Source organism: Pyrus communis, chromosome 5 (assembly GCF_963583255.1).
Source record: "Pyrus communis chromosome 5, drPyrComm1.1, whole genome shotgun sequence".
Taxonomy (NCBI): Eukaryota; Viridiplantae; Streptophyta; class Magnoliopsida; order Rosales; family Rosaceae; genus Pyrus; species Pyrus communis.
This window is the reverse complement of record NC_084807.1, coordinates 25,694,422-25,720,968: the sequence shown is the minus strand read 5'-3', so window position 1 is coordinate 25,720,968 and position 26,547 is coordinate 25,694,422. Positions and strand designations below refer to the sequence as shown.

The 26,547-nt window shown below is 38.6% G+C and overlaps 3 protein-coding genes and 2 pseudogenes across 10 annotated transcripts; 3 read left to right on the top strand and 2 right to left on the bottom strand.

Annotated features, from left to right (window-relative positions):
* Positions 1-1,070: 1,070 nt before the first annotated feature.
* Positions 1,071-4,369, top strand: LOC137733681 (disease resistance protein RPV1-like). The gene is made up of 4 exons (XM_068472846.1): positions 1,071-1,680; positions 1,859-2,963; positions 3,264-3,548; positions 3,649-4,369. Exons 1-4 carry the CDS (start codon positions 1,208-1,210, stop codon positions 4,219-4,221), a joined length of 2,436 nt encoding a protein of 811 aa, XP_068328947.1. The 5' UTR covers positions 1,071-1,207; the 3' UTR covers positions 4,222-4,369.
* A 522-nt stretch (positions 4,370-4,891) lies between these two features.
* LOC137733686 (protein ORANGE-GREEN, chloroplastic-like) lies at positions 4,892-8,500 on the top strand (annotated as a pseudogene).
* A 33-nt stretch (positions 8,501-8,533) lies between these two features.
* Positions 8,534-10,668, bottom strand: LOC137733693 (uncharacterized; annotated as a pseudogene).
* Positions 10,669-16,689: 6,021 nt separating this feature from the next.
* LOC137733675 (disease resistance protein RPV1-like) lies at positions 16,690-22,426 on the top strand. Of its 8 annotated transcripts, XM_068472834.1 has the most exons (10): positions 16,690-17,314; positions 17,496-18,600; positions 18,847-19,146; positions 19,247-20,386; positions 20,476-20,753; positions 21,252-21,449; positions 21,572-21,607; positions 21,745-21,818; positions 21,897-22,007; positions 22,099-22,426. In XM_068472834.1, the coding sequence occupies exons 1-4, from the start codon at positions 16,833-16,835 to the stop codon at positions 20,384-20,386; spliced, it is 3,027 nt and encodes a 1,008-aa protein (XP_068328935.1). In that variant the 5' UTR covers positions 16,690-16,832; the 3' UTR covers positions 20,476-20,753; positions 21,252-21,449; positions 21,572-21,607; positions 21,745-21,818; positions 21,897-22,007; positions 22,099-22,426. The 8 variants fall into 8 exon arrangements, with proteins under 8 accessions (XP_068328935.1, XP_068328936.1, XP_068328934.1 ...); XM_068472835.1 differs by lacking the exon at positions 21,572-21,607; XM_068472833.1 differs by having other exon boundaries at positions 21,745-22,007.
* A 1,024-nt stretch (positions 22,427-23,450) lies between these two features.
* Positions 23,451-25,412, bottom strand: LOC137733287 (uncharacterized). The gene is made up of 5 exons (XM_068472441.1): positions 25,286-25,412; positions 24,874-24,976; positions 24,644-24,740; positions 23,955-24,020; positions 23,451-23,819 (listed from the first exon to the last, which is right to left on the bottom strand). Exons 1-5 carry the CDS (start codon positions 25,410-25,412, stop codon positions 23,622-23,624), a joined length of 591 nt encoding a protein of 196 aa, XP_068328542.1. The 3' UTR covers positions 23,451-23,621.
* Between the last annotated feature and the right edge of the window lie 1,135 nt (positions 25,413-26,547).

Below are 26,547 nucleotides of genomic sequence, written 5' to 3'. Positions count from 1 at the left end.
TTTTGAAGATCTATGAATCATATCCGTTCATCGTATATCTTGCAATAAAAAATTATTTTAAATTATTTTATTTAAAATTAAATATAAATAATATTGGATGAAAAATAATCACACAATATATAATGAATAAATACTATTCACGACCATCTCAAAATCCTCACAAAAATTTGAAAAAGATCCTGTTGGATTTCCATCGATATTGAATTACAACAAAACACTTCTTATACGGCAACTGTGTCCTATAACCAGCTGTGGAAAATAGGCCGGCCACTAGGAGAGAAGACAAATAGACAGCTGTCCACTCAACAAAAGAAACGGATATAGCTTTCGGTGCTCCTGCTTTTCATCATTTGGAGTGCTGCCTTTCATTCAACACTTTGTGATAAATAAATAATAAGTTTAATTTGATTAATAATTTTTGTGGTGATAAGATAGTTAGAAAATATCTAAATTATAATTTAAGCTCATGTGGTGAAGTCTATTAGAATTTATGTACAAAATTAAAAAATTTGTTAATATTTTGTTAATTATTAGCACGTGAGCCACACATATTAAGCTAAAACGGAACTCTCATTTAAATATTAGCACTTGAAGATTACATGTGAGCTAACTTTATCTTTTCAGTTTCATTTGTGAGTCTCACGTGCTAATAATTAACAGAGTTAATGAAATTTTCAATTTTGGATCTAAATCGTAACAGACTTCACCACAAATGTTTAAATCATAATTTTCTTTAATATTCCAATTACTATATCACAAAAGAATTAAGAATCTAATTATACCTAAATAATACGACCTAAGATTAAGCTTAGCTTTAATCATGATTAAATTGCACGCTGGAAGATTGACTGATGGAGCGAGAAGAAAAGGAGATACCATCCTAACTACTTTTCTCAATTAAATATATTAAATCAAGAGGTTGTTGGGTAGGCAACTGTACATTAAATTTACTACTTTGACCCCTTTCTTCGCATTTTATTGGGTTAAAAAATCAATAGTATGTGGATTCCTTTCACACCGTAATTTCCTGAAGAAGATGTGAAAACACATAAAGCATAATTTCTCTTTGTCCTTTTCACTTTTCTCCTTTTGCATTGACTCTGACTAATCTCCGGTGATCCAATTTGTAGATCTGTTGAGTATTTCTGTACTTACAATTCTCTTAGTCTTAGCTGCTCGATCATCGCTGACCAGGTGCGATCGATTAATGGCTTCTTCTTCTTCTTCTGCTTGCCTTGGTTGGAAATACGATGTGTTCATCAATTTCAGAGGGGAAGACACTCGCAGGGGCTTCGTCAGCCATCTCTACAACGCTCTGGTTAAGAAACCAATCAGCGCCTTCATTGATGCCGAGAAGCTCAGAAAAGGCGACCACCTTTCTGAGCTCCTGACAGCGATTCGAGAGTCAAGGCTTTCGATTGTAGTTTTCTCTCAAGACTATGCTTCTTCCACTTGGTGCTTGAAAGAACTCGTGCAAATCCTGGAATGCAAGGATACCAATAACCAGATTGTACTCCCCATTTTCCATGACGTTGAGCCGTCTGATGTTCGTCAACGTTTCGCGGAAGCTTTTGCTGAGCACGATCGTGATTCTAACGCCGAAATGGAAGGGGTTCGGAGCTGGAGATCCGCTCTTACAACTGCCACCAGTTTATCCGGCTGGGTTTCGCGAAAATATGAGTAAATTCTAATTTGTTTTAGTTTCCTATTAATTTTTGGAATTTTTGTAACGTTTAGGGGTAATTTGATAAATTTTTAATTTTTAATTTTAATTTCTATTTTTTGAAAACTAACAGATGAAAAAGACCCATTAGTTATCATTTGGTGTTGTTATTATATTGTTTGTAAAATTTGACAGGAATGATGCAGTGCTTATCGAGAAAATTGTAGAAGATGTTTATAGGAAATTGATCGACATCTCATCATCATCAAGGAAAGAGAATGGCTTGGTTGGAATGGATTCTCGCATGCATGAAATGCATTTATTATTATATCCTCCCGGAGGTGAAACGAATAATGTTCGCGTTGTTGGAATATGGGGTATGGGTGGTTTAGGCAAAACAACCATCGCTAGAGCTGTTTATGATGATATCTCTTGTCGATTTGAAGCTTGTTGCTTTCTTGAAAATATCAAGGAAGGTTTCATGAAGCACGGCAAACTACATATGCAGACAGAACTTCTATCCAGTATCTCGAACAACAAGGTGGGGAGTTCCGACATTTCGAAGAAAGGTTTCCAGGTGATGTTAAATAGCCTAGGTCAGAGAAAAGTTCTTATTGTTCTGGATGATGTGGACACATTAGAACAAATTGAAGCTTTACTTGGAGAGCAACATTCCTTTGGTGGTGGAAGTAGAATTATCATAACAACTAGAGATTCGCAATTACTAAGCATAGCTGATGAGATATATAAGCCCAAGATTTTAAGTGATTATGGAGCTCTGGAACTCTTTAGGCGGTACGCCTGTAGAAAAAACCAACCCAACAGAGATTATGATGATCTCTCGAGTCGTGCCGTAAAATATGCTCAAGGTCTGCCTTTAGCACTCAAAGTCTTGGGAGCTTTTCTTGATAACAAAAATGTATGCCAGTGGGAAAATGAGTTAGAAAAAATAAAGAAAATACCGCAAAGGGGAATTCATGATGTGCTTAAAACAAGCTTCGATGGACTAGATGACACGGAGAAGGATATCTTTCTTGATATTGCATGTTTCTTTAAAGGAATGAGAGAAGACTATGCAATCGAAATTCTGCACAGCTGTGGTTTCTATCCTGATATTGGAATAAGAGTTCTAATCGATCGAGCTCTCTTAACTGTCACAAGGAATGGGGTACTGGAGATGCATGATTTACTAGAGGAAATGGGTCGGAAAATCGTCCACCAAGAATCTACCAAAGAGCCTGGGAGACGAAGTAGGTTGTGGAGTTATGAAGATGTTCATCATGTGATAACTAAAAATACGGTGATAATTTTTTTTCTTATGCAATGTTTAGTAGAAAGCAATCAATTTCTTAAGCTCGTTTGATAACCACTTTTTGTTTCCATTTTTAATTTTTAATTTTAATTTTTTAAATAATTGAAAATTGAAAACAATTACAAACAAGTTATGTGTTTTCAATTTTTAGATTTCTAAAAAAACTAATCAAAACAAAAGTGAAAAGTGAAAACAAAATTATTATCAAACAACTCCTTAAGAAACAAGCATTAACTTCATAATCTAAAGTAAGGTTCTCTGCTTTTTCCTTCCCTTTGATTTGCACAGGGTACAGAAACAGTTGAAAGCATAATCCTAGATTTGTGGAACTCAGATGAGGGATGCTTAATTGTAGAAGCTTTTGATAGGATGACTAAACTAAGACTTCTCAAGATCAGTGCTCACGGCATACAACACCTGACTGGGCCCTTAAAGTTTCTTTCTAGTGAGTTGAGGTGTCTTTCCTGGTCTGGATTCCCTCTCAAGTCTTTGCCATCCAACTTTCAATTCGAAAATCTTGTTGGACTTGACATGCAATATAGTCTCATTGACCGACTTTGGGAAGGAACCCAGGTATGTACAATCATTTACATGTATTTGTTTCTTTTAAATGTTTGGGCTTTGAGTGAGATGTCTTATTGGCTAATGCATGTTTTCCTGAATGTTTTAACAGAAACAGGAAAAGTTGAAATTCATCAATTTAAGTTATTGTCAATACCTTAAGGAAACCCCTGACTTCACAAATGTGCCAAATCTTGAGAGGCTAACTGTTCAAAGTTGTATAAGCTTAGTTGAGGTTCACCCGTCTATTTCGACTCTTACAAACCTTGCTTTATTGGATCTGAATGGGTGCAAGGAACTTAAGATTCTACCCAGCAAAATTCGTATGAAATCTCTCAAAACCCTTGATCTTTCTGGCTGCTCCAGTCTTGAGATGTTTCCAGAGATTTCAGAAGGTATGGATGAGTTAGAAGAGCTTAATTTATCCTCGTCAAAAATTAAAGAACTGCCCTTGTCAATTAATAATCTCACGGGGCTGAGTCATTTCAAGCTAAAAAATTGCAAGGAACTTAAGAGTCTTTCCTGCATTCATATGAAATGTCTGAAAACCTTTAATCTTTCTCGCTGCTCCAGTCTTGAGATGTTTCCCTCGATTTCAGAAGGTATTGAGGGGTTAAAGAGCTTGATTTATCCGGGTCAAAAATTAAAGAACTGCCCATGTCAATTAATAATCTTACGGGGTTGAGTCATTTGAATCTACTAGGTTGCATGAAACTTAAGAGTCTTCCAAGCAGCATTCGTATGAAATCTCTCAAAACCATTAATCTTGATGGTTGCTTGAGTCTTGAGAAGTTTCCAGAGATTTCAGTAGTGATTGAGGGGTTAAAAGTTCTTGATTTATCCAGATCAAAAATTAAAGAACTGCCCTCGTCAATTAAAAATCTCACAGGATTGAATTATTTGAAGCTAAACCGTTGCAAGGAACTTAAGAGTCTTCCAAGCAGCCTTTGTCAACTCAAATCCCTTGGCCGTCTCTCTCTTTCCGGTTGTACAAAATTTGAGGTGTTTCCAAGCATTGAAGAAAATATGGAAGGATTAAGAGATCTTCTCTTAGATGGAACATCTATCAAAGAGCTTTCCCCCTGGATTGAACGGCTTACGGGGCTTCTGTGTTTGGATCTGACAAACTGCAAAAGCCTTGTACATCTTCCCGACACACTCTGTAATTTGGCAATCCTTATCAAAGACACAAAGCTCCGTCTTTTGCCCGAGTCCCTCTCCACCCCAACCCCCCAATTTCTAGGTAATCAAATTTCAAACCCTATTTTTGGTTCGGATTTAAAATTCGAAATTTGGGAAATTTTATTATCTGAATAAAGAAATAATTTTCAGGGGTTTTGGGTACTCTGTGCTGATAAACACATGGATACGAAGCTCTGTTTTGAAGCAATCAATCGGACACTACGCCGCGTTGCGGCAGCTTTGGTCAGACGGCTAGCCACGGCCGCACATTTTGAAATCCCAAGAGGTGGCATTTTCCAACGAGAGGTACATAACTGCACCGCCAGATTCTTTTGATTTGTGCTTGTGCAGAAACTGTGAAGATATTGGTATGTCAATTCCCGTTGCTAACTTGCTAATGCCACCGGTGCTCCTCCAATTTGGGTGAAGGGTGGTTTGCATTTCCTTTACACTATGTTTGGTTGAGGGAAATAAACATAGAATTTTGGTAAAAGTTAGAATTTATAAATTGACAGGCACCAATTCTCTTGTTTGGATTCATAAACATAGAAATTTAGAATTTCCGCGTGGAAAAAAAACTTGGAATTTGGGACCTCCAAATCCCAAGTTCAAATTCCATGTAAATAGGTGTCATTTCTCAATTTCTATGATTGATAGTTTAAAAATAACAAATTCCGTATTCAATTCCATTGTTCTTTTAGGTTAACCAAACAAGAAAATTTACAAATTCTAGAAAATAAAATCTCGTCATTTCAATTTTCGTCATTTTTAAATTCTTTTGATTTGTGCTTGTGCAGAAACTGTGAAGATATTGGCATGTCAATTCCCGTTGCTAACTAGCTAATGCCGCCGGTGCTCCTCCAATTTGGGTGCAAGGTACTTTGCATTTCCTTTAATTTTAACATTTCTATATCTGCAAATTACAGTGGATGAGCCCTCTGAATTTGTGTAAATGATGTGGGGTATAATGATGGGATTTTCAATTGCTTGTCGTATGAATCATCAGCAAACTCTGCATATCAACAAGCAGCTCCAGATGGCGATCTATGGCGATGGCTTCGGAGCCCAACTCCTCTTTCGCTCCATCTGTCGATTCTGATCCCAATCCCGCCTCCGATACAAACCCCGCCGGGTACTCCCCCTCTCTCTCTCTCTAGGAAATTAACAGAAAGTGGAAATTGAAAGTTCAAAGCTTTGGATTGTTACTTTGCACTGTGAAATTTATGAGACTGCAGACAGCTTACTGGTCTTTGAAAGTTTGTAACTTTATGTGAAGACGCCATGTGATTTATCTGCTGTTGATGTTAATTAACCCCACAATGATATGGAAATTGCTTTGTAGCCTGTAATTTTTAGTTCTTACATGCTTAATGGTGCAGATTTTGTATCATAGAGGAGCTTGAAACAGTGCAGGACTTTGCCACAATGGAGCTGCAGGAAATTTAAGATAATATTTGGAGTCGGCGCAACAAAATTTTCTTGCATATTGAGGAGGTGAGAGCAACTGCTAGTTGCTACCACGTTAGAAATGTTCGGAGTCGGCGCAACAAAATACTCTCCAATTGCCATTAGAAATGTGTTCTTTAAGAATGAGCTTTGATATGCGTAGGTTCGCAGGCTGAGGATACAACAGCGAATTAAACGCGCAGAGCTTGGAGCGGTAAATGAAGATCAAGAAAACGAACTTCCTAGTTTTCCATCATTCATTCCATTTTTGCCTCCCCTGGTAAGCTGCTGCCCCTGTGAAGACGTGTATATTTCATATCCCTGACTTGTTTTAGCCATATTTTGTTGTAGCCTTTTGTCGGTTCATAAAAAGTTGCGAAAACTAGTGTTTGTGCAAAGTATTAATCACAAGGTGAATGCATTGCTTGCAGAGTTCAGACAACCTTAAGCAGTATTATGCTGTTTGTTATTCAATTGTTGCAGGGTTTATCCTTTTCGGTGGCCTCATAGCACCCTCCGTAAGTTCTTTATGCATTAACTTGTTGTGATTAGTTTTAACAGTTATCATAAGCATTATTTTCTTTTACTGGTCCGACAATATGGTTCGGAATTTGCAAGTAAAAAATGAGGAAACATATCAAATAAGTGTAGTTGTTGCTTATAAAACATGGATTCGGTTTTGTTTGTAACTCTTTGCCTACAATTACCTTTACATCTTTCAGTTGGAGTTCAAGCTGGAAATAGGAGGCACATCATATAAAGACTTTATGGTGAATATGCATCTGCCGTTGCAGTTGAGGTATGGTTCATATCTCAGGCTACTAACCCTCATGTTCTCTAGTAATTATCGTTTTGAAATTTTGTACCATCTATCGTGTTATGAATCTTTAAATTCGATTGTTATTGTTTTCCGTCTGCAATGTAGGAATCAAATACTTTGGGAACCAATATAGTCAAATTTTATGAGGATCCTCAATTTTTACGCATTAGAAAAACCTAGGATGTCATCTTTCTTGAAACGAAGCTAAATAATGTTGATACTATGTTGTTACCAGTTTCGTTTATTGATCTCCTATACTTTCAAACTGCAGTCAAGTTGATCCCATAGTGGCGTCGTTCTCTGGAGGAGCAGTCGGAGTGATCTCAGCATTGATGGTAATTGAAATAAACAATGTGAAACAGCAGGAGCATAAGCGATGCAAATATTGTCTTGGAACTGGTGTGATAATGTCCTATGTTTCTCACTTTTAGTCATGTGTACCGTAGCCTTAAATATGTAAGATGGAGATGTTTGGATTGGTTTCATATGTCAACTAACCGGTGTATTTGATACTTATGCAGGATATCTTGCTTGTGCTCGTTGCTCCAGCACTGGAACCCTTGTTTTACCTAACCAGTTTCAACAGTTGATGGCGGAAACCAGCCCCAATCATTGCCAAAAACTGAAAGATGTTCAAATTGCTCAGGAGCGGGAAAGGTTAGACATATAATTATGTCCGTTGAATGTTTACTGCATTCTAAATTCCTCTTCTTGCCTGCCGCTTAGATGCACTTGTTTCATCATATACATTGAGGAATAGATCACATGTTTGGTGAATGATACTTGTGTTTGTCGGACACGTGAAAAACATTTCGGAAGAAAAAAATTGCTCTGGGAATGAGGTTCAAGATAATTTAGTAGCAAATTTTTGAGAGGTGACTTCCAAATGGCAACCATATCTAACATTGCGTCTGTAAATGTTGCAGGTAATGTGCCCGACATGCCTTTGCACAGGAATGGCGATGGCAAGTGAACACGACCCTTGGATCGATCCCTTTGATTAGAAGTGCAACGCCATCGTTAGTCGTTCTCTTCCACTTAGAACCTTCTTTCTCTATTTTGATGCGAATGCAATACATACATCCTCTCATAAGTCATGACATAAACAAGGAACTTCTGTGTATATCAACTGTTCAAGAATTTGACCAGACATCTGGTTGCGATTCCAATATTTCCTTCCCCTCAAATTTGTTTTAAAAACATCTTTCTGTTGAAGAATCAACTTCTTCCGGGGGATCACCTTTATGCATGGAATCAAAACTGCTTTGTTGCTCATCTCAACAGTTAACGAGAGAATTGTTGTTAGCATTCACAAAAGTTAGGACACCACCAAAATCAAAATTTTGGTGAAAACGTTGTCAAAGTGGCAAAACACTCGTATATGTATATACAGATAACATGAACATAGCATGCATATTGTACAACAAATGCTTGTAATATCAAGATATACAGATAACAGAAAGAAAATGCCAACTCTGCCAAGATTTATAGCGGTGAAACCAAACCACAACAGCAAATACTTTCGCTACAGACACGACGGAAATCTTGATGGCACGCCAGTTCCGGGGTCAATTTCACCAGAGAAGAGGCCGGGAGCCATTACGCCAAGTTCGAAGTGGAGATGGCAAAGAGTTAACGGGAATGAAGGACTAGTCTCGCGTACAAAAACGAGTAGTACACTGAAAGTACTCCAACATTTCGTCGGTATTTTAAGTTTGGTAGGTCAACGGCAACATCCAAGCCAGCTTTCCGGTAATCGTAGATGACGGAAAGGTCGAGAGTGGTTTACAGGAGCATTTAAGTTTGGAGAAACTGAGACAATACTAAGTAATGCACAGGAGGCTGCGTGCAAGGTTGTTCTGACACCCTTAGTAGCTGGGAAGTAATTACCATCAACATGGATGATGGCGTTTACACTGGTGTCAATACCTTCAACATGAAGTTCGACACCAACGAAGAAATGTCTTCTCATCCAATGCTAAGCGATATATTATCGGAATTTCACAATATAGTTAAATGGCTACATTATTCTTCAGAAAATTTACATATTTTGTGTGTTTTATTACCAATCGTACATTCGATACCATTGAATTTACTGGTAAAAATACATTTCTGTAACGATCCTCCGATGGTAGATCTTGTGATCACCAACACCCCATGAAATGTAAAAATACATTTCTTCTTCAACCACTTTCTTCAGGGAATTGCTGATGTCACCCAATGCCCAAGGTACCGATATGTGAGGGCGCGGATCCTGTGATCACCAACACCCCATGAAGAGATTTAGTTTTTTGAGCAATGAGTAGTATTCAGGCACAGTCATTTGCTCCAATATATTGTCATATATTCAGCAAGGAATTTCGATTTTGAAAAGCACGAAAAAGCTAACCTTGTAAAATTCAGGAAGATTGTGAAGCTTATACACCTCATTCACAGCTTGAATCTGCTTTGTTATCTGAAATCAATGGAAGTTGAAATATTTCAGACTTGTCGACAATGAAAGCTAACTCAACCATGCATTAATACGAAAACAGGTATGCTTCTAGTAACCACGTTTCACTCTTCCACGATATCAGAGTGGTCTGACGGGCCGCAAGGGGCATGGAGGGTACGAGTGGTGTTGCAAGTCACGAGCGGAGTTGTTGGGTGGGCAGGTCATCGTTGGGATGTCGCAGATCTGTTTCACGTTTTAAATCCCATCGTTCCTAGTCTAGTTGAGACAGTCTACACCAATCATTAGACAAAACACTTAACCTATCAAGTTCAACCTTAACCTAACTAGTCTGAAATACAAATTCCAATCTTGTCCGGCCCGCCAAACGTGCCCTAAGTTTCATAGGCTTATACTCACATGACAGGATTAGGAACATGATTTACGCCAGGACAACACATGTTAAAACCATGAGCATATCATGCATTAGTTTTCGTTTGTGTTTTCCATGCTACAAGTGCCTCGAAGACCAAACAATCTAAGCTAATAAGCAAACAAGATATCGATATTTCAAAATCCCATGACTTTCGGCAAGTACTTACTAAATCTTAAGCCCATATAACAACTGAAAACATTTAGAATTGCACCAAGAGAGAAAGCTAGCAATCATACCTCAGCTAACCCAGCAGCAATGACTTCGATTGACACAAAGGTCCGGGTCTAATCATCGTTAACAAAAACCTCCCACTTGCTAAAATCAATCCAATACCTGTTTCACAATAACAAAATGAGTTAAACCGAAAATGGACAATAAATTTGTAGGCTTACAAAATTATGTTAAATAACAGAACTAAATTCACGCAATGCAGACAAGAGAATGTAAATGTAAGATGTAACCATACCGCTTCTGAATCTGAAACTTCTGCCGCAGCATTGTCACCAAGGAATTAATCTGGTGCACCTGAATCGGAACAGTTCTTCCGAGACTTATATGGAACTCTCTACCTAAAGCAACTTGTTCAAGTTTATGCTTGTCCTTACGCAGAATGTCAAGCGGGACGTCAACGTCAACGGCATGGAGACCAGGCACCAGAGAAGCTAGCTTGTTCAAAAACAAGGCCATCATGGGCTTGGGTTCCTTGGGCCGAAAACCCAAGCTTGTACGGCCCAAAGACCTGGGGTTCAAAGGGTTTGGTTTAACTAGGGTTTGGGCTTGGGCTTCGAAAAAGTTTTAGGCTCAGCAGCCCGGCCCAAAGTCCTGATTCCACTTGGGTTTTGGGTTGAGTTGGGTTTGGGCTTAAGGGTTACTGGGTTTGGGTCATTTTGACTTGGTTTCGACAAAAAGGAAGGCTGGAGCTTCCCGAGCTCCTTTCAACACCGATTCTCAACCCTAGGGTGCAATCTAGCTATCAAATTGAAGCTTAGGATGAAAGGAAGAGATTCGTACCAATATCATGTCGTGAGGTGGCCGAAGTTGGCCAAATTTTGGCTCGAAAGCCACGAGGCTCACCAGAAAAGTTTGATGTGCTCTATGTGCTTCACGGAGGATGATGGAGAGAGAGTCGACGCAGAAGATGGTGTTGTTGTCGTGTCATTGTCTCGATTTTTGGGTGTGTGGGTGTGTGTAGCTCGGGGATAATGAGAGAGATCAAAGAGTGAGAGTTGACAAAGAGTGCTCGGGGGAGAAGAGAGAAGAAGAAGAAAAGAATGGTGAAGGTGGAGGGAGCTACCACGTGGTGAGCAAAAGGAGAGGAAGAATTTGGAGGAAATCGAAAAAAGGGTAGCACCACTAGGCAAAGAAAAAGGTGGCAAATGCAAAGCAGAAGTATTAACCAAACATGAAGCGGAATAAGTAATATGATCTGTAGCTCAGCTGTCAAGGATCAATTGACCATGACGAGAACCTACGGGTAACAAACCTTTGGAAGTCATCACTGAAAACGGCATGGGCCTGAAGAGACGAAGAAAAGTCTGCGGTGTCTCTTAGGGTAGCAAGGGCACAAGAATGTTGTTCAGCTGAGAGGTGTGGCATCGCAACCTGCACATCATGCAAAGTGGGTTGGCGTTGCACGTGATGAGCTGAAGGAAGTATTGTAGAATTACGGGCCTGAGGGCTGTTGTTGGGCTGAGGACTAGCATTGTTAGTGTTACGAGCAGGATTGGCAGCGCCATTGCTGCGTGAAGAACCAGCAGATGCAGTGGACGTGGAGGAGCGACGGGGTGGCCTCCACGATTGTCCATGGAGATGATGACCAACAAGATAACCGTGAAGTTTATGGCAATTTTCCAGGTTGTGAAAGTCATAGTTGTAATAGATGCAGTGGAAATGAGGACGGTTGGAGGAAGCACGAGAAGATCCACGAACCGCCATGGCTGTAGGTTGGTCTACAGAACAGAAGGAGCCCAACAAGCACTATTTTTTAGCATGAGAAACCGAGGAACAAGCTTGGCGAACAGTGGCAAGAGGGTTCATCAAAAGGATTTGATCCCGAACAGTAGCAAAAGACTCGTTAGGCCCCATGAGGAATTGCATAAGTTGTTGCCGGTTATTCTTTGTGCCACAAGAACAGGTGCAATGTTCGTTGTACGAGGCAAGTTCGTCCCAAAGGCCTTTGAGGCGAATGAAATAGGCGGAGACGGAGGAAGTACCTTGGGAGATGGTGGCGAGTTCATGGTTGAGTTGGAAGAGGGGGGGGGCGTTGCTTTGGGAGAATTGTTTGCAAAAAGAAAGTTGCCGAAAAAAAAATTTAAAGAAAAGCTAGGGTTTTGAAACCTGCTCTGTATACCATGTAGAAGAAGATATATGGGCTAAAAAGTATATTTCATTGATATGTGAATAAGAATATATACAATTACATTCCTTGCACAGCAAGATATTATCCCTACAAGTTAGGAATACAATATAATTAGGATTACAATCACATTTATACTTTAACTATATTTCTACGTGTTTAACATGTAGCGGGTTCTCGATGGAAGTTAGGGCAAGGTTATGGAGCAGAAGTGGATTCTCTGCCATCAACTGGTGCAAGAGCTGGATATCTCCTGTTTTAGAAGCCTCAGACAGTCTCGAATCCATCCTGGCAGATTATGTTAAGCTTCTTGTAAGAATTGATTTCCCTCCTTCCTTTATGTAATAGAATAGACATATATATAGTATACAGAGGTGGAGTTTTGGTTTTTTCCTCTTTCTCCGATTCCTCCTTCCTTCCACCTACTTTCCACTTTTTCCCCGTGTTTCCTTCCATCTTCCACCTTTTCCATCTTTTCCCCCTATTTTCTTCCACCTTTACCCCTGTTTCCCTCCAAGTTCCTCAATTCGGATCGGCTTCATCCATCATTGATTTTGGCTCTGATGTTCACACCACCTTTTCCTTGCTAGTGGGTTGCTTCTTCTTGTTAATTTCTTTCGATTTGTGTAATAAAATAAACATAGTATACCGAGGTTAATTTTTTTTTTTTTTTGTAAGTAAATAATAAATAAAAAGGGCAAAAGCCCAAAGAGAAGTGTAATGATATAATCAATTAAAGTTAATGGCAGTTGCCAATCAATCCTGCTGGAATTGCGATGGCGAGAGAATCTTGCTGACACTCCTAATCTCAAAATTAGAGAGATTTCATTCAGGTTAATGTTAGGAGACTAGATTTAGAGATAAAATTTTAAAAACTAAGGAATGTAGAAATTGATGATTAATTTATTACTTAAATGTTGATAAACGTGCTCATTTTATTTTTGACACATCATTTAGTTTATTAGTTTTGTATTCAAATTTAGTCTCCCTAGCATTACCCATCATATATACAAATGAGAAATGTTATGGAAACTCTTTCATAAGTGGAACTATCAATGAATTCTTTGCCATCAAATGTTTTTAGCATAATTTTCATGCAAACATTATAAAGTATTGTACCAAAAACATGAGATAGCAGAGAGTGTTTATGGAGAGTCTCACTTTGAAAAAGTATCAAACAAACATGTGGTAGTGATAGGGATGGCAACGGTTCGGTTTCGGGACAAAAATATTATATCTATCCCAATTACCATGAAAATTAATCATATCCATAACCGCAAATTAATCATCGTAATTATCCATAATCATACCCACCGGATAACGGATTCTCCATCTATTAACGGTTATATCTATCCTTGTCAATACAAAAAAATATATTCGTTCATTTGATGCAATATAATTTAGTGGCTAAATTGGATTAATGGTCCCCGTGATGATAGGATAAACAAAAGATTACCCCGGTGGTGAAAAAAAATCGGATTTAAATCCTTGTGGTGAAGTTCGTTAGAATTCAAGCCCAAAATTAACATTTTTGTCAACTCTCCATTAACCCAAAGTTAACAATCTCACCCTTCTCTCAAAGATTCCATTAGATTTTCGAACCACAAAGCCTGCTGAGTTCAACCTTGATTTTTTGATGAGAAAAAGCAAAAGATGAAAGGAAAATTTCGTAATACATAGCAAATGTATGGTGTTTATGATAGTACGAAGCTGGAGTTTCTATGATGAATGCGCCAATGATGATACGTTTGAAGGGTATCCAAAGCTCAAGTATTCAAGTAGGAACTCATTCTTTGACAACAGATCATATCAGCTACTTGCACCAGAGAGAATGAACTGAGGAGGAAAGGCTTACTCTAGAAGAAAAGGGCGGTTCTATAAAAGGCAACAAAAAGGTTGAAAAAAGGACACTCAACTCAACATACAAAAAAGACTTTTAAAAAGCTTTGCAACCTACTCTTCACATACTCCCCTTGTAGTTCAAACACTCCTCTGTATTTATGGCTCAGCTACTTTCTTTGTAGTATTGATTTCCTGCATTAAAGTTTACTTCTCAAAACATGTCTTGTACTTGCAAAACTTTGCTCGCCTGGCATCCAAACTTGCCCGAATAGGTTGAAACTATGCTTGATTGCTTGTATTTATCAATTACTTTCAAGTTATTACCTTTTTTTGCAATTTATTGTCATTTTGGTTAACACTTTACGAGTATAGCAGTTTACCTTTCAGCTTTTACTATTATTTCTAGCTCTTTACTTTCTGTTTTTACTTTTTTATTTTTATTTTTATTTTTAATAACAAAGGTTGCAAACTGGCTTGGATCGTTTCTGATTAGTTTGTGATCATTGTTTTGGCATTCAATGCAAGAAAAATATAAAGTTCTTGTCTTCAAGGCATAGAAAAGAACCTAATATAGATTTAAATGTAAAAATCAGAGCTAGGAAATGGACATTGCATTACAGTGTCTGAATTTAAATGTAAAAATCAGGAGTCGCATGAAGTGTGAAGTGTAGGAGACATGTGGGTGATGAAAAAAATAGAATTAGGAATACACTGCAATGTAGTGTCTAAATCCAAAAGGAAAAACTAGAACCAGGAAACAGACACTGCATTGCAGTGTCTCAGTCCAAATGTACAAAGGAACATACGGGAGGCATGTGAGTGATGGAAAAAACGAAACCAGTAAATGGACACTACAATGCAGTGTCTGAATCTAAATGTAAAAAATAGAATAAGGAAATAGACATTACATTGCAATATTTGATTCGTATGACTTATTCCAAATATAAAATTTATGAGAAAGAGTGTGTTAGTTGAAGAGGGTGCCAGCTTTAGTGGCAAATTTTATAATTTTTGTTGATTTTAAATGAATTTAAGTATCACAATATATAGTTGACCTATTTATAATTAACATAAATAGTGTTGATATATTGTTAATATTGTAACTTTTTAGATTTTTTACAAAATCATGTGTAATAAAATGTGCCTAATATATAGGATGATACATACAAAATTAATTAGTTACATAATAAATGAATGTTGTTTGATTTAAAGTTCATTTACTCACAAAATAAGGTAATGTTATTTGATTCAAAATTAGCTTATTTTCATAGGAAAACTAATGAAAATGATTTGAAAATTTTAAATTTTAACGATAAATGACAAAATAAAGGGTAAAGTGAATAATACCGTGATTAACTTTTTAGTGTAAAAATATGGTTTTTTTTTTTAAAGTGAACAGTACCGGTAGTTTTTCGTTCAAGTTCCCTATTTCCATTGAATCTAGATCCTTTATGGATCCTCTTTGTAAGGATTTCGGAGATCTGTGAATTGTATCCGTTCATAGTATATTGTGCGGTAAAAAATTATTTTATATTTTTTAATTTAAAATTGAACATAAATAATATTTGATAAAAACTGATCACATAATATACGATGTACGAATACCTAAAATCATCACAAAAGTTCGAAAAAGATCCGTGTTGGATTTCCATCGATATTGAATTACAACGTAACACTTCTTATATGGCAATTGAGTCCTATAACCAGCTGTGGAAAATAGGCCGGCCAGTAGGAGCTATCTGCCAAAAGAAGACAAAGAGACAGCTGTCCACTCAACAAAGAAACGGAGATAGCTTTCGGGAACGAGGATTCTCTGCCTCTTATTCCCATCCCCTTCTCACATATTATTTTTTGTTTTATTATCTTTATAAAAAAATCAACATAAGATGTTGATATGACTTAACTGTGACTGTTCAAATAGGAGGCCATAAAATGGTAAAGAGATTAGGAGGATAGAGAATCCTCCTCTGACTTTCGATGCTCCCGCTTTTCATCATTTAGAGTGCTGCCTTCCATTCAACATTGTGTGATTTAGTTACGTATTTGTAAATAAATAATAAGTTTAATTTGATTAATAATTCATGTCGTAATAAGATAATTAGAAGATAGTTAAATTAAGATTTAAGTTTATGTAGTGAAATCTATTAGGATTTATGCTCAAAATTGAAAATTTCTTCAACACTCCGTTAATTATTAGCACGTAGAGATTACATGTGACACTAACTTTATATTTTTAGTTTCATTTGTGAGCCTCATGTGCTAACAATTAATGAAGTTAACGAAATTTTTAATTTTAGGTATAATTCCTAACAGACTTCACCACAGACGCTTAAATTATAATTTTTTTTAATCTTCCAATTACAATATCACAACGAGAACTTATAATCCGATTAGACCTAAATAATATGACCTAAGATTAAGTTTAAGCTTTAATCATGATTAAATCGCATGCTGGAAGATTGAGAGAGAATAAATGGAGATACCATCCTTCCTCTAAACTATTTTTCTCAATTACTACTTTAACCCCTTTATTCGCATTTTCTTGGATTAAAAAATCAAAAGCACGAGATTCCTTTCACACCGAAATTTTCCCGAAGAAGATGTGAAAACACATAAAGCATAATTTCCCTTTTCCCTTTTGTCCTCTTGCATTGACTCATTGACTTGGTATCGATCAGACCAATTTCCGGTGATCCAATTTGTAGATCTATTTGAGTATCTCTGTACTTACAATTCTCTTAGTCTTAGCTGCTCGATCATCGCTGACCAGGTGCGATCGATTAATGGCTGCTGCTTGTTCTTCGTCTGGCCTTGGTTGGAAATACGAAGTGTTCATCAATTTCAGAGGGGAAGACACTCGCAAGGGCTTCGTCAGCCATCTCTACAACGCTCTGGTTAAGAAACCAATCAACGCCTTCATGGATGCCGAAAAGCTCAGAAAAGGCGACGACCTTTCCGAGCTCCTGACAGCGATTCGAGAGTCAAGGCTTTCGATTGTAGTTTTCTCTCAAGACTATGCCTCTTCCACTTGGTGCTTGAAAGAACTCGTGCAAATCTTGGAATGCAAGGATACCAATAACCAGATTGTACTCCCCATTTTCTATGAAGTTGATCCGTCTGACGTTCGTAAACTCAAGAGAAAATTCGAGGAAGCTTTTGCTCAGCACGATCGTGATTCTAACGCTGAAATGGAAGAGGTTCAGGGCTGGAGATCCGCTCTTACAACTGCCACCAGTTTATCCGGCTGGGATTCGCGAAAATATGAGTAAATTCTAATTTGTTTTAGTTTCCTATTAATTTTTGGGATTTTTTGTAACGTTTAGTGGTAATTTGATAAATATTTAGTTTTTAGTTTTAATTTCTTTTTTTTTGAAAACTGTCAGATGAAAAAGACCCATTAATTATTATTTGGTGGTGTTATTATATTGTTTTTTTTAATTTGACAGGAATGATGTGGTGCTTATTGAGGAAATTGTAGAAGATGTTTATAGGAAATTGATCGACATCTCATCAACATCAAGCGAAGATAATGGCTTGGTTGACATGGATTCTCACATGCATGAAATGCTTTCATTATTATATCCTCCCGGAGGTGAAACGAATAATGTTCGAGTTGTTGGAATATGGGGTATGGGTGGTTTAGGCAAAACAACCATCGTTAGAGCTGTTTATAATAAAATCGCTGGTCGATTTGAAGCTTCTTGCTTTCTTGAAAATTTCAAGGAAGGTTTCATGAAGCATGGCAAACTACATATGCAGGCACAACTTCTATTGAGTATCTCAGACAACAAGGTGGGGAGTTCTCACATATTGAGTAAAGGTTTTCAGGTGATGTTAAAAAGCCTTGGTCAGAGAAAAGTTCTTATTGTTGTTGATGATGTGGATAAATTAGAACAAATTGAAGCTTTACTTGAAGAGCCACATTCCTTTGGTGGTGGAAGCAGAATTATTTTAACAACTAGAGATTCGCAATTACTAAGCATAGCTGATGTGATATATAATCCCAAGATTCTGAGTGATTCTGGAGCTCTAAAACTCTTTAGGCAGCACGCCTTCGGAAAAAACCAACCCACCAGAGATTATGATGATCTCTCCAATCGTGTCGTAAAATATGCTCAAGGTCTGCCTTTAGCACTCAAAGTTTTGGGGGCTTTTCTTCGTAAAAAAACTATACGCGTGTGGGAAGATGAGTTAGAAAAAATAAGGAAAATCCCGCAAAGGGGAATTCATGATGTGCTTAAAACAAGCTTCGATGGACTAGATGACACAGAGAAGGACATCTTTCTAGATATTGCATGTTTCCTTAAAGGGATGAATAAAGACCAAGCAATTGAAATTCTGGACGGCTGTGGTTTCCATCCTCATACAGGAATAAGAGTTCTAATTGATCGAGCTCTCATTACTATCTCATGGAAGGAGGAACTGGAGATGCATGATTCATTAGAGGAAATGGGTCGGGAAATTGTCCGCCAAGAATCTTTCAAAGATCCTGGGAGACGAAGTAGGTTGTGGAGTTATGAAGATGTTCGTCAGGTGCTAACTGAAAATACGGTGAGAAATCTTATTCTTATGCAATTGTTAGTAGAAAGGTTCAACTATTGATCAAAATCAATTTCTTAGGCTCGTTTGATAACCATTTTTGTTTTCAATTTTTAGTTATCATTGTTTTAATAATGAAAATTGAAAACAATTAAACAGAAAATGAAATGATTATCAGACGGCTTCTTAAGAAACAAGCATTAATTTCATAATCAAAACTAAGGTTCTCTATATTTTCCTTTACTTTGATTTGCACAGGCTACAAAAACAATTGAAAGCATAATTGTGGATTTCTCGTACTCAGACCGGCCATGCTTAAATGCTGAAGCTTTTGTTAGAATGGCTCAACTAAGACTTCTCAAGATCAGTCGAGGCTTCGTTTTTAAAGATGAGTACTTCAAACAACACCTGTTTGGGTCCTTAAAGTTGCTCAACCTGAGGTATCTCTCCTGGCTTGGTTTCCCTCTCAAGTCTTTGCCATCCAACTTTCAATTCGAAAATCTTGTTGAACTTGACATGCGAAATAGTTTCATTGACCGACTTTGGGAAGGAACCCAGGTATGTACAATAATTTACATGTATTTGTTTCTTTTAAATGTTTGGGCTTTGAGTGAGATGTCTTATTAAGTAATGCATGTTTTCCTGAATGTTTTAACAGAAGCAGGAAAAGTTGAAATTCATCAATTTAAGTTGTTGTCGATACCTTAAGGAAACCCCTGACTTCACAAATGTGCCAAATCTTGAGAGGCTAATTCTTCAAAGTTGTGTAAGTTTAGTTGAGGTTCCACCGTCTATTTCGACTCTTACAAAGCTTGTTTTATTGAATTTGAATGGATGCCATGAACTTAAGATTCTACCCAGCAAAATTCGTATGAGATCTCTCAAAACCTTTAGTATTTTTGGCTGCTTCAGTCTTGAGATGTTTCCAGAGATTTCAGAAGGTATGGAGGAGTTAGAAGAGCTTAATTTATCCGGGTCCAAAATTAAAGAACTACCCTTGTCAATAAATAATCTCACGGGGTTGAGTCATTTCAACCTAAAAGATTGCAAGGAACTTAAGAGTCTTCCAAGTTGCATTCATATGAAATGTTTGAAAACCTTTAATCTTTATGGCTGCTCCAGTCTTGAGATGTTTCCATCGATTTCAGAAGGTATTGAGGGGTTAGAAAAGCTTGATTTACCCAACTCAAAAATTAAAGAACTGTCCCCGTCAATTAATAATCTTACGAGGTTGAGTCATTTGAATCTACAAGATTGCAAGGAACTTAAGAGTCTTCCAAGCAGCATTCGTATGAAATCTCTCAAAACCCTTAATCTTTATCGTTGCTGGAGTCTTGAGAAATTTCCAGAGATTTCAGAAGAGATTGAGGGGTTAAAAGGTCTTGATTTATCGAGATCAAAAATTAAAGAAATGCCCTCGTCAATTAATAATCTCACGGGATTGATTCATTTGAATCTAGAAAATTGTAAGGAACTTAAGAGTCTTCCAAGCAGCATTTGTCAGCTCAAGTCCCTTGTCTCTCTCTTTATTTCCGGTTGTACACAATTTGAGTTGTTTCCAAGCATTAAAGAAGATATGGAAGGATTAAGAGAGCTTTTCTTGGATGGAACATCTATCAAAGAGCTTTCCCCCTGGATTGAACGGCTTACGGGGCTTCGGTATTTAAGTCTGAGAGACTGCAAAAGCCTTGTACATCGTCCCAACACGCTCTGTAATTTGTATTTGTATGACCCTCTCGAGGACGCATATCGCCGTCTTGGCCTGAGTCCCTCTCCACCCCAACCCCCCAATTTCTAGGTAATCAAAATTCAAATCCTATTTTTGGTTCGGAATTAAAATTTGAAATTTGGGAAAATTTATTGTCTGAATAAAGAAATAATTTTCAGGGGTTTTGGGTACACTGTGCTGATAAACACATGGATACGAAGCTCTGTTTTGAAGCAATCAATCGGACACTACGCCGCGTTGCGGCGGCTTTGATGGAATTGGGCTAGCCACGGCCGCATATTTTGATATCCCAGGAGGTGGCATTTTCCAAGGAGAGGTAACTCCACCGCCGGATTCTTTTGATTTGTGCTTGTGCAGAAACTGTGAAGATATTGGTATGTCAATTCCCGTTGCTAACTTGCTAATGCCACCGGTGCTCCTCCAATTTGGGTGAAAGGTACTTTGCATTTCCTTTTATCTTAACGTTTCTATATCTGCAAATTACGGTGGATGAACGCTCTGAATTTGTGTAAATGACTTTGTTTTTTTTTTGGTATATGCGGGGCATAATGATGGGATTTTCAATTGCTTGTCGTATGAATCATCAGCAAACTCTGCATTCATCAGTAAAACCATCGTATTCAATACAACGAACAAGAGCTGCTATGCAGCCTTTTAAGTTCTACAGAAAATTGCATGGATGATATCCGTCTTGCCTTAACAAATACAATGGAGAAGTTACAACTCAAACTGTTAAAGTTTTCCACCAATCTTTGTGCACCATTGATAGTGATGCCAGTTTTAGTTGCATGCTCACATAAAATCTGCCAAAAATATACATATGTCAAGATTTTAACTCCCTTTGTGCACCATTTATTCCGCTAACGAGTTTGATCTTTAAGTTTCTTTTGTTGGAAAAATTTGATCTTGAAGTCTGGCACACGTGCTTTTGCAGGGAAGATGTATGAGATTGGATCGTCTGGAGAAATTGAGTGCTGCTTAATTTCCAGATTCAGACGAAAGATGGGTACTTCCTGGATTTGAGATGTGAAGGACTAATAAGAGTCGTGTTTGTTAGTGCAATTTCTGTACGGTTTGAGATGTGAAGGACTAATGAGATTGCTCTGGTGGGAGTGTTCCCCGTAACTGATACGTGAGTAAAATACTGTTTCTCTGGACGCCTGATTAGTGAAAAGCCTTACTTTCATAGCTCCTTCCAATTTTTTCAATATATTGGTCCCACTAAGTTGATTATTTCAAATTTTGAATGTATAGCTCACTATTTGGTGCCCCCTGATCTGAAGTTTTCAGGTTCTGTTGAAATTTCCTTTCTTGAAACTAACTATTGTGTAAATTGATGAACATCCATGGGATACATTTTAAATTAGGCTCTAATGTGCTTCAAACTCAATTGAACTTGGTTACTGGCTTTTCTTGATCTTAACCAGGTGATGCATGGCTCTTAAATTCTCCAGAAGAATCACTGGAATTCGTCTTTGCAGATGAAGGTTTCGATGTATGGGTAGGAACTGTGCGTCAAACACATTGGAGTCGGGCACATCTTTTGTCAGAAAAGAATAAGATTTATGCTTTACTGTAGGATTTTTGGGATTGGAGTTGGCAGGAATTGGCTCGATTTGATATGTCAGAAATGATACGCTGCATATATTTGACAACAAGCTCCGAAGTCTTTGTTGTTGGACATTCACAGGTCTTTAGACTCTTTACACCTCTTCATCTACTTCAAATCTCCTTCCCTTGCTGCTACTTTTGGTGTTTACTCCATGTATTCATGTTATTAGGGAACAATCATGTCTTTGGCTGCTCTCACCCAGCCGGATATAGCTGAAGAAGTGGTTGAAGCCGCCGCTCTTTTCTGCCTAATATCATACTTGGAAGCATATCACTTCAGAATTTGTTATCTTCTGTACATTATATGCAGCGAATGGGTTGTCACCCTTTTGGATTCAATATGTGATGGCTATGTTGACTGCTTGGAGTGGTTGTATTTGATTTTGCTTTTGATTGTCGAGGTTTCGGTACTATGTTCTCCTGTTGTATGTTTTTTGGTTTTCAGAGTAATATAATATGGGCGTGAGGGCCTAGCCCCCAGCTTTGACTGGCTGGGTTCCAGCCCTCTTTAAATATTTCTTTTTAATTTATGTTCTTGTACTGGAAAAGGGCACATTATTCGCTCCAGGCACCAAAAAATTCAAGACCGGCACTAGTCTAATATCCTAGTGGAGAAGCGTTTGGGTTCTACTCATGCGTTCTGAGTTCGAAATTCCCCCTCCTGTAATGTAATAGTTTCAAAGTCTCCTTAGTATGTATGTATGTATGTATGTATGTATGTATGTATGTATGTGTGTGTGTGTGTGTGTGTGTGTGTGTGTGTGTGATGTATGTATGTATGTGTGTGTGTGTGTGTGTGTGTGGGTGTGTGTGTGTGTGTGGGTGGGTGTGTGTGTGTGTGTGTGTCTCTCTCTCTCTCTCTCTCTTGAGGCAAATGCAATACGTACATCCTCTCATAAGTCGTGACATGAACAAGGACCTTCTGTGTATATAAACTGTTCAAGAATTTGACCAGACATCTGAATGCGATTCAAATATTTCCTTCCCTTCAAATTTTTTTAAAAAAATTGAAGAATCGACTTCTTCCGAGCGATCGCCTTTGAATCAAAACTGCTTTGTTGCTCGTCCCAACGGTTAACGAGGGAATTGTTATTAGCATTCACAAAAGTTAGAACACCACCAAAATCAAAATTTTTGAGAAAACGTTGGCAAAAGTGGTAACACACATATATATAGCTCCGCGGTTTCTCAATTTCACCGGAGAGAAGGCTGGGAGCGCTTACGCCAAGTTCGAAGTGGAGATGGCAAAGAGTAACGGGAATGCAGGACTAGTCCGCATCAGATGCTGTTACAACGATAGAGGTGGAGCTCTCGCATACAAAAACGAGTAGTACACTGAAGTACTCCCAACATTTCGTCGGCATTTCGTCGGTATTTTAAGTTTGGTAGGTCAACGGCAACATCCAAGCCGGCTTTCCTGTAATCGCAGATGATGGAAAGGTCAAGAGAGGGTTTACAGGAGCATTCAAGTTTGGAGAAACTGAGACAATGCTGAGTAATGCACAGGAGGCTGCGTGCAAGGTTGTTCTGACACCCTTAGTTGCTGGGAAGTAATTACCATCAACATGGATGATGGTGTTTACACTGGTGTCAATACCTTCGACATGAAGTTCGACACCAACGAAGAAATGTCTTCTCATCCAATGCTCAGCGCTATATTCTCGGAATTTCACAATATAGTTAAATGGGTACATTATTCTTCAGAAAATTTACATATTTTGTGTGTTTTATTACCAATCCTACATTCGATACCATTGAATTTACTGGTAAAAATACATTTCTGTAACGATCCTCCGATGGTAGATATTCGTCTTTCTTCTTCAACCACTTTCTTCAGGGAATTGTTGATGTCACCCAATGCCCAAGCTACCGAGATGTGAGGGCGCGGATCCTGTGATCACCAACACCCCATGAAGTGATTTAGTTTTTTGAGCAATGAGTAGTATTCAGACACAATCATTTGCTCCAATATATTGTCATATATTCAGTAAGTAATTTCAAGTTTTAAAAGCACGGAAAAGCGAACCTTGTAAAATTCAGGAAGATTGTGAAGCTTATACACATCATTCACGGCTTGAATCTGCTTTGTTATCTGAAATCATTGGAAGATGAAATTTTTCAGACTTGTAGACAATGAAAGCTAACTCAACCATGCATTAATACGAAAACAGGTATGCTTCTAGTAACCACGTTTCACTCTTCCACGATATCAGAGTGTTCTGACGGGCCGCAAGGGGCATGGAGGGTACGAGTGGTGTTGCAAGTCACGAGCGGAGTTGTTGGGTGGGCAGGTCATCGTTGGGATGTCGCAGATCTGTTTCACGTTTTAAATCCCATCGTTCCTAGTCTAGTTGAGACAGTCTACACCAATCATTAGACAAAACACCTAACTAGTCTGAAATACAAATTCCAATCTTGTCCGGCCCGCCAAACGTGCCCTAAGTTTCATAGGCTTATACTCACATGACAGGATTAGGAACATGATTTACGCCAGGACAACACATGTTAAAGCCATGAGCATATCATGCATTAGTTTTCGTTTGTGTTTTTCATGCTACAAGCGCATCGAAGACCAAACAATCTAAGCTAATAAGCAAACAAGATATCGATATTTCAAAATCCCATGACTTTCGGCAAGTACTTACTAAATCTTAAGCCCATATAACAACTGAAAACATTTAGAATTGCACCAAGAGAGAAAGCTAGCAATCATACCTCAGCTAACCTAGCAGCAATGACTTCGATCGACACAAAGGTCCGGGTCTGATCATCGTTAACAAAAACCTCCCACTTGCTAAAATCAATCCAATACCTGTTTCACAATAACAAAATGAGTTAAACCGAAAATGGACAATAAATTTGCAGGCTTACAGAATTATGTTGAATAACAGAACTAAATTCACGCAATGCAGACAAGAGAATGTAAATGTAAGATGTAACCATACCGCCTCTGAATCTGAAGCTTCTGCCGCAGCATTGTCACCAAGGAATCAATCTGGTGCACCCGAATCGGAACAGTTCTTCCGAGACTTATATGGAACTCTCTACCTATGTATCGTTTGGTATGCAGACGGGACATGACGAAACGGAATGGGACGGGACGGGACGGGACAAGACGGAACGGAATGGAGCGGGATCAAAGATGCCCTCGGATGGAAACAAGGAGCAAGAAGAAGGAGACGGATAAGTTATAATTTTGTGTTCCACGGATGTGGAACAAGTCGTTCTAGGGGGGTGAGGTGGAACGAAAATTCACCCAAAACTCATCCCGTGGAACAGCTCGTTCCACCCGTTTTAGGCACACCAAACGTGGGACGGAACGCCTTGTCCCACTCTGTTCTGTCCCGTCCCACGTACCAAACGGTACCTTAGCAACTTGTTCAAGTTTATGCTCGTCCTTACGCAGAATGTTAAGCGGGACGTCAACGTCAACGGCATGGAGACCAGGCACCAGAGAAGCTAGCTTGTTCAAAAACAAGGCCATCATGGGCTTGGGTTCCTTGGGCCGAAAACCCAAGCTTGTACGACCCAAAGACCTAGGGTTCAAAGGGTTTGGTTTAACTAGGGTTTGGGCTTGGGCTTCGAAAAAGTTTTGGGCTCAGCAGCCAGGCCCAAAGTCCTGATTCCACTTGTGTTTTGGGCTGAGTTGGGTTTGGGCTTAAGGGTTACTGGGTTTGGGTCATTTTGACTTGGTTTCGACAAAAAGGAAGGCTGGAGCTTCCCGAGCTCCTTTCAACACCGATTCTCAACCCTAGGGTGCGATCTAGTTATCAAATTGAAGCTTAGGATGAGAGGAAGAGATTCGTACCAATATCATGTCGTGAGGTGGCCGGAGTTGGCAAGATTTTGGCTTGAAAGCCACGGGGCTCACCAGAAAAGTTTGATGTGCTCTATGTGCTTCACGGAGGATGATGGAGAGAGAGTCGACGCAGGAGATGGTGCTATTGTCGTGTCGTTGTCTCGATTTTTGGGTGTGTAGGTGTGTGTAGCTCGGGGATAATGAGAGAGATCAAAGAGTGAGAGTTGACAAAGAGTGCTCGGGGGAGAAGAGAGAAGAAGAAGAAGAAGAAAAGTATGGTGGAGGTGGAGGGAGCTGCCACGTGGTGAGCAAAGGGAGAGGAAGAATTTGGAGGAAATCGAAAAAGGGAACCGGATTGGGTAGTGGATAGGGGACAAAAAGGTAATTTCATAATTCCTGTTAAATGATATTACAGTTAGTTTAGGGCTTGGTTTCGCATGTCCAGAGGAGAGGAAAGATGCAGTGTAGGCATGGGGGATGGGGTAGAGGTGGGTTTAATGGCAAAAGGGAAGGAATCTTCATGGAAGATTACATCCTTACTAGTCAGAGTGCGATAAGTGTCCAGGTCGTATAATTTGTATGCTTTCTGTTCATGAGGGTAACCAAGGAAGATGCAACAATGTGCCCGAGGGGAAAATTTAGTGGTGGGAATGACAGTGGTGGCGTAGGCTAGACAACCAAAGACGCGGAAGTGATCATAGGTTGGGGTTTTGTTATGAAGCACCTCAAAAGGAGATTTATTATGGAGAAGACAGGTAGGGAGACGATTTATTAGATACGCAGCTGTAAGAACACATTCACCTCAAAATTTTAGGGGAAG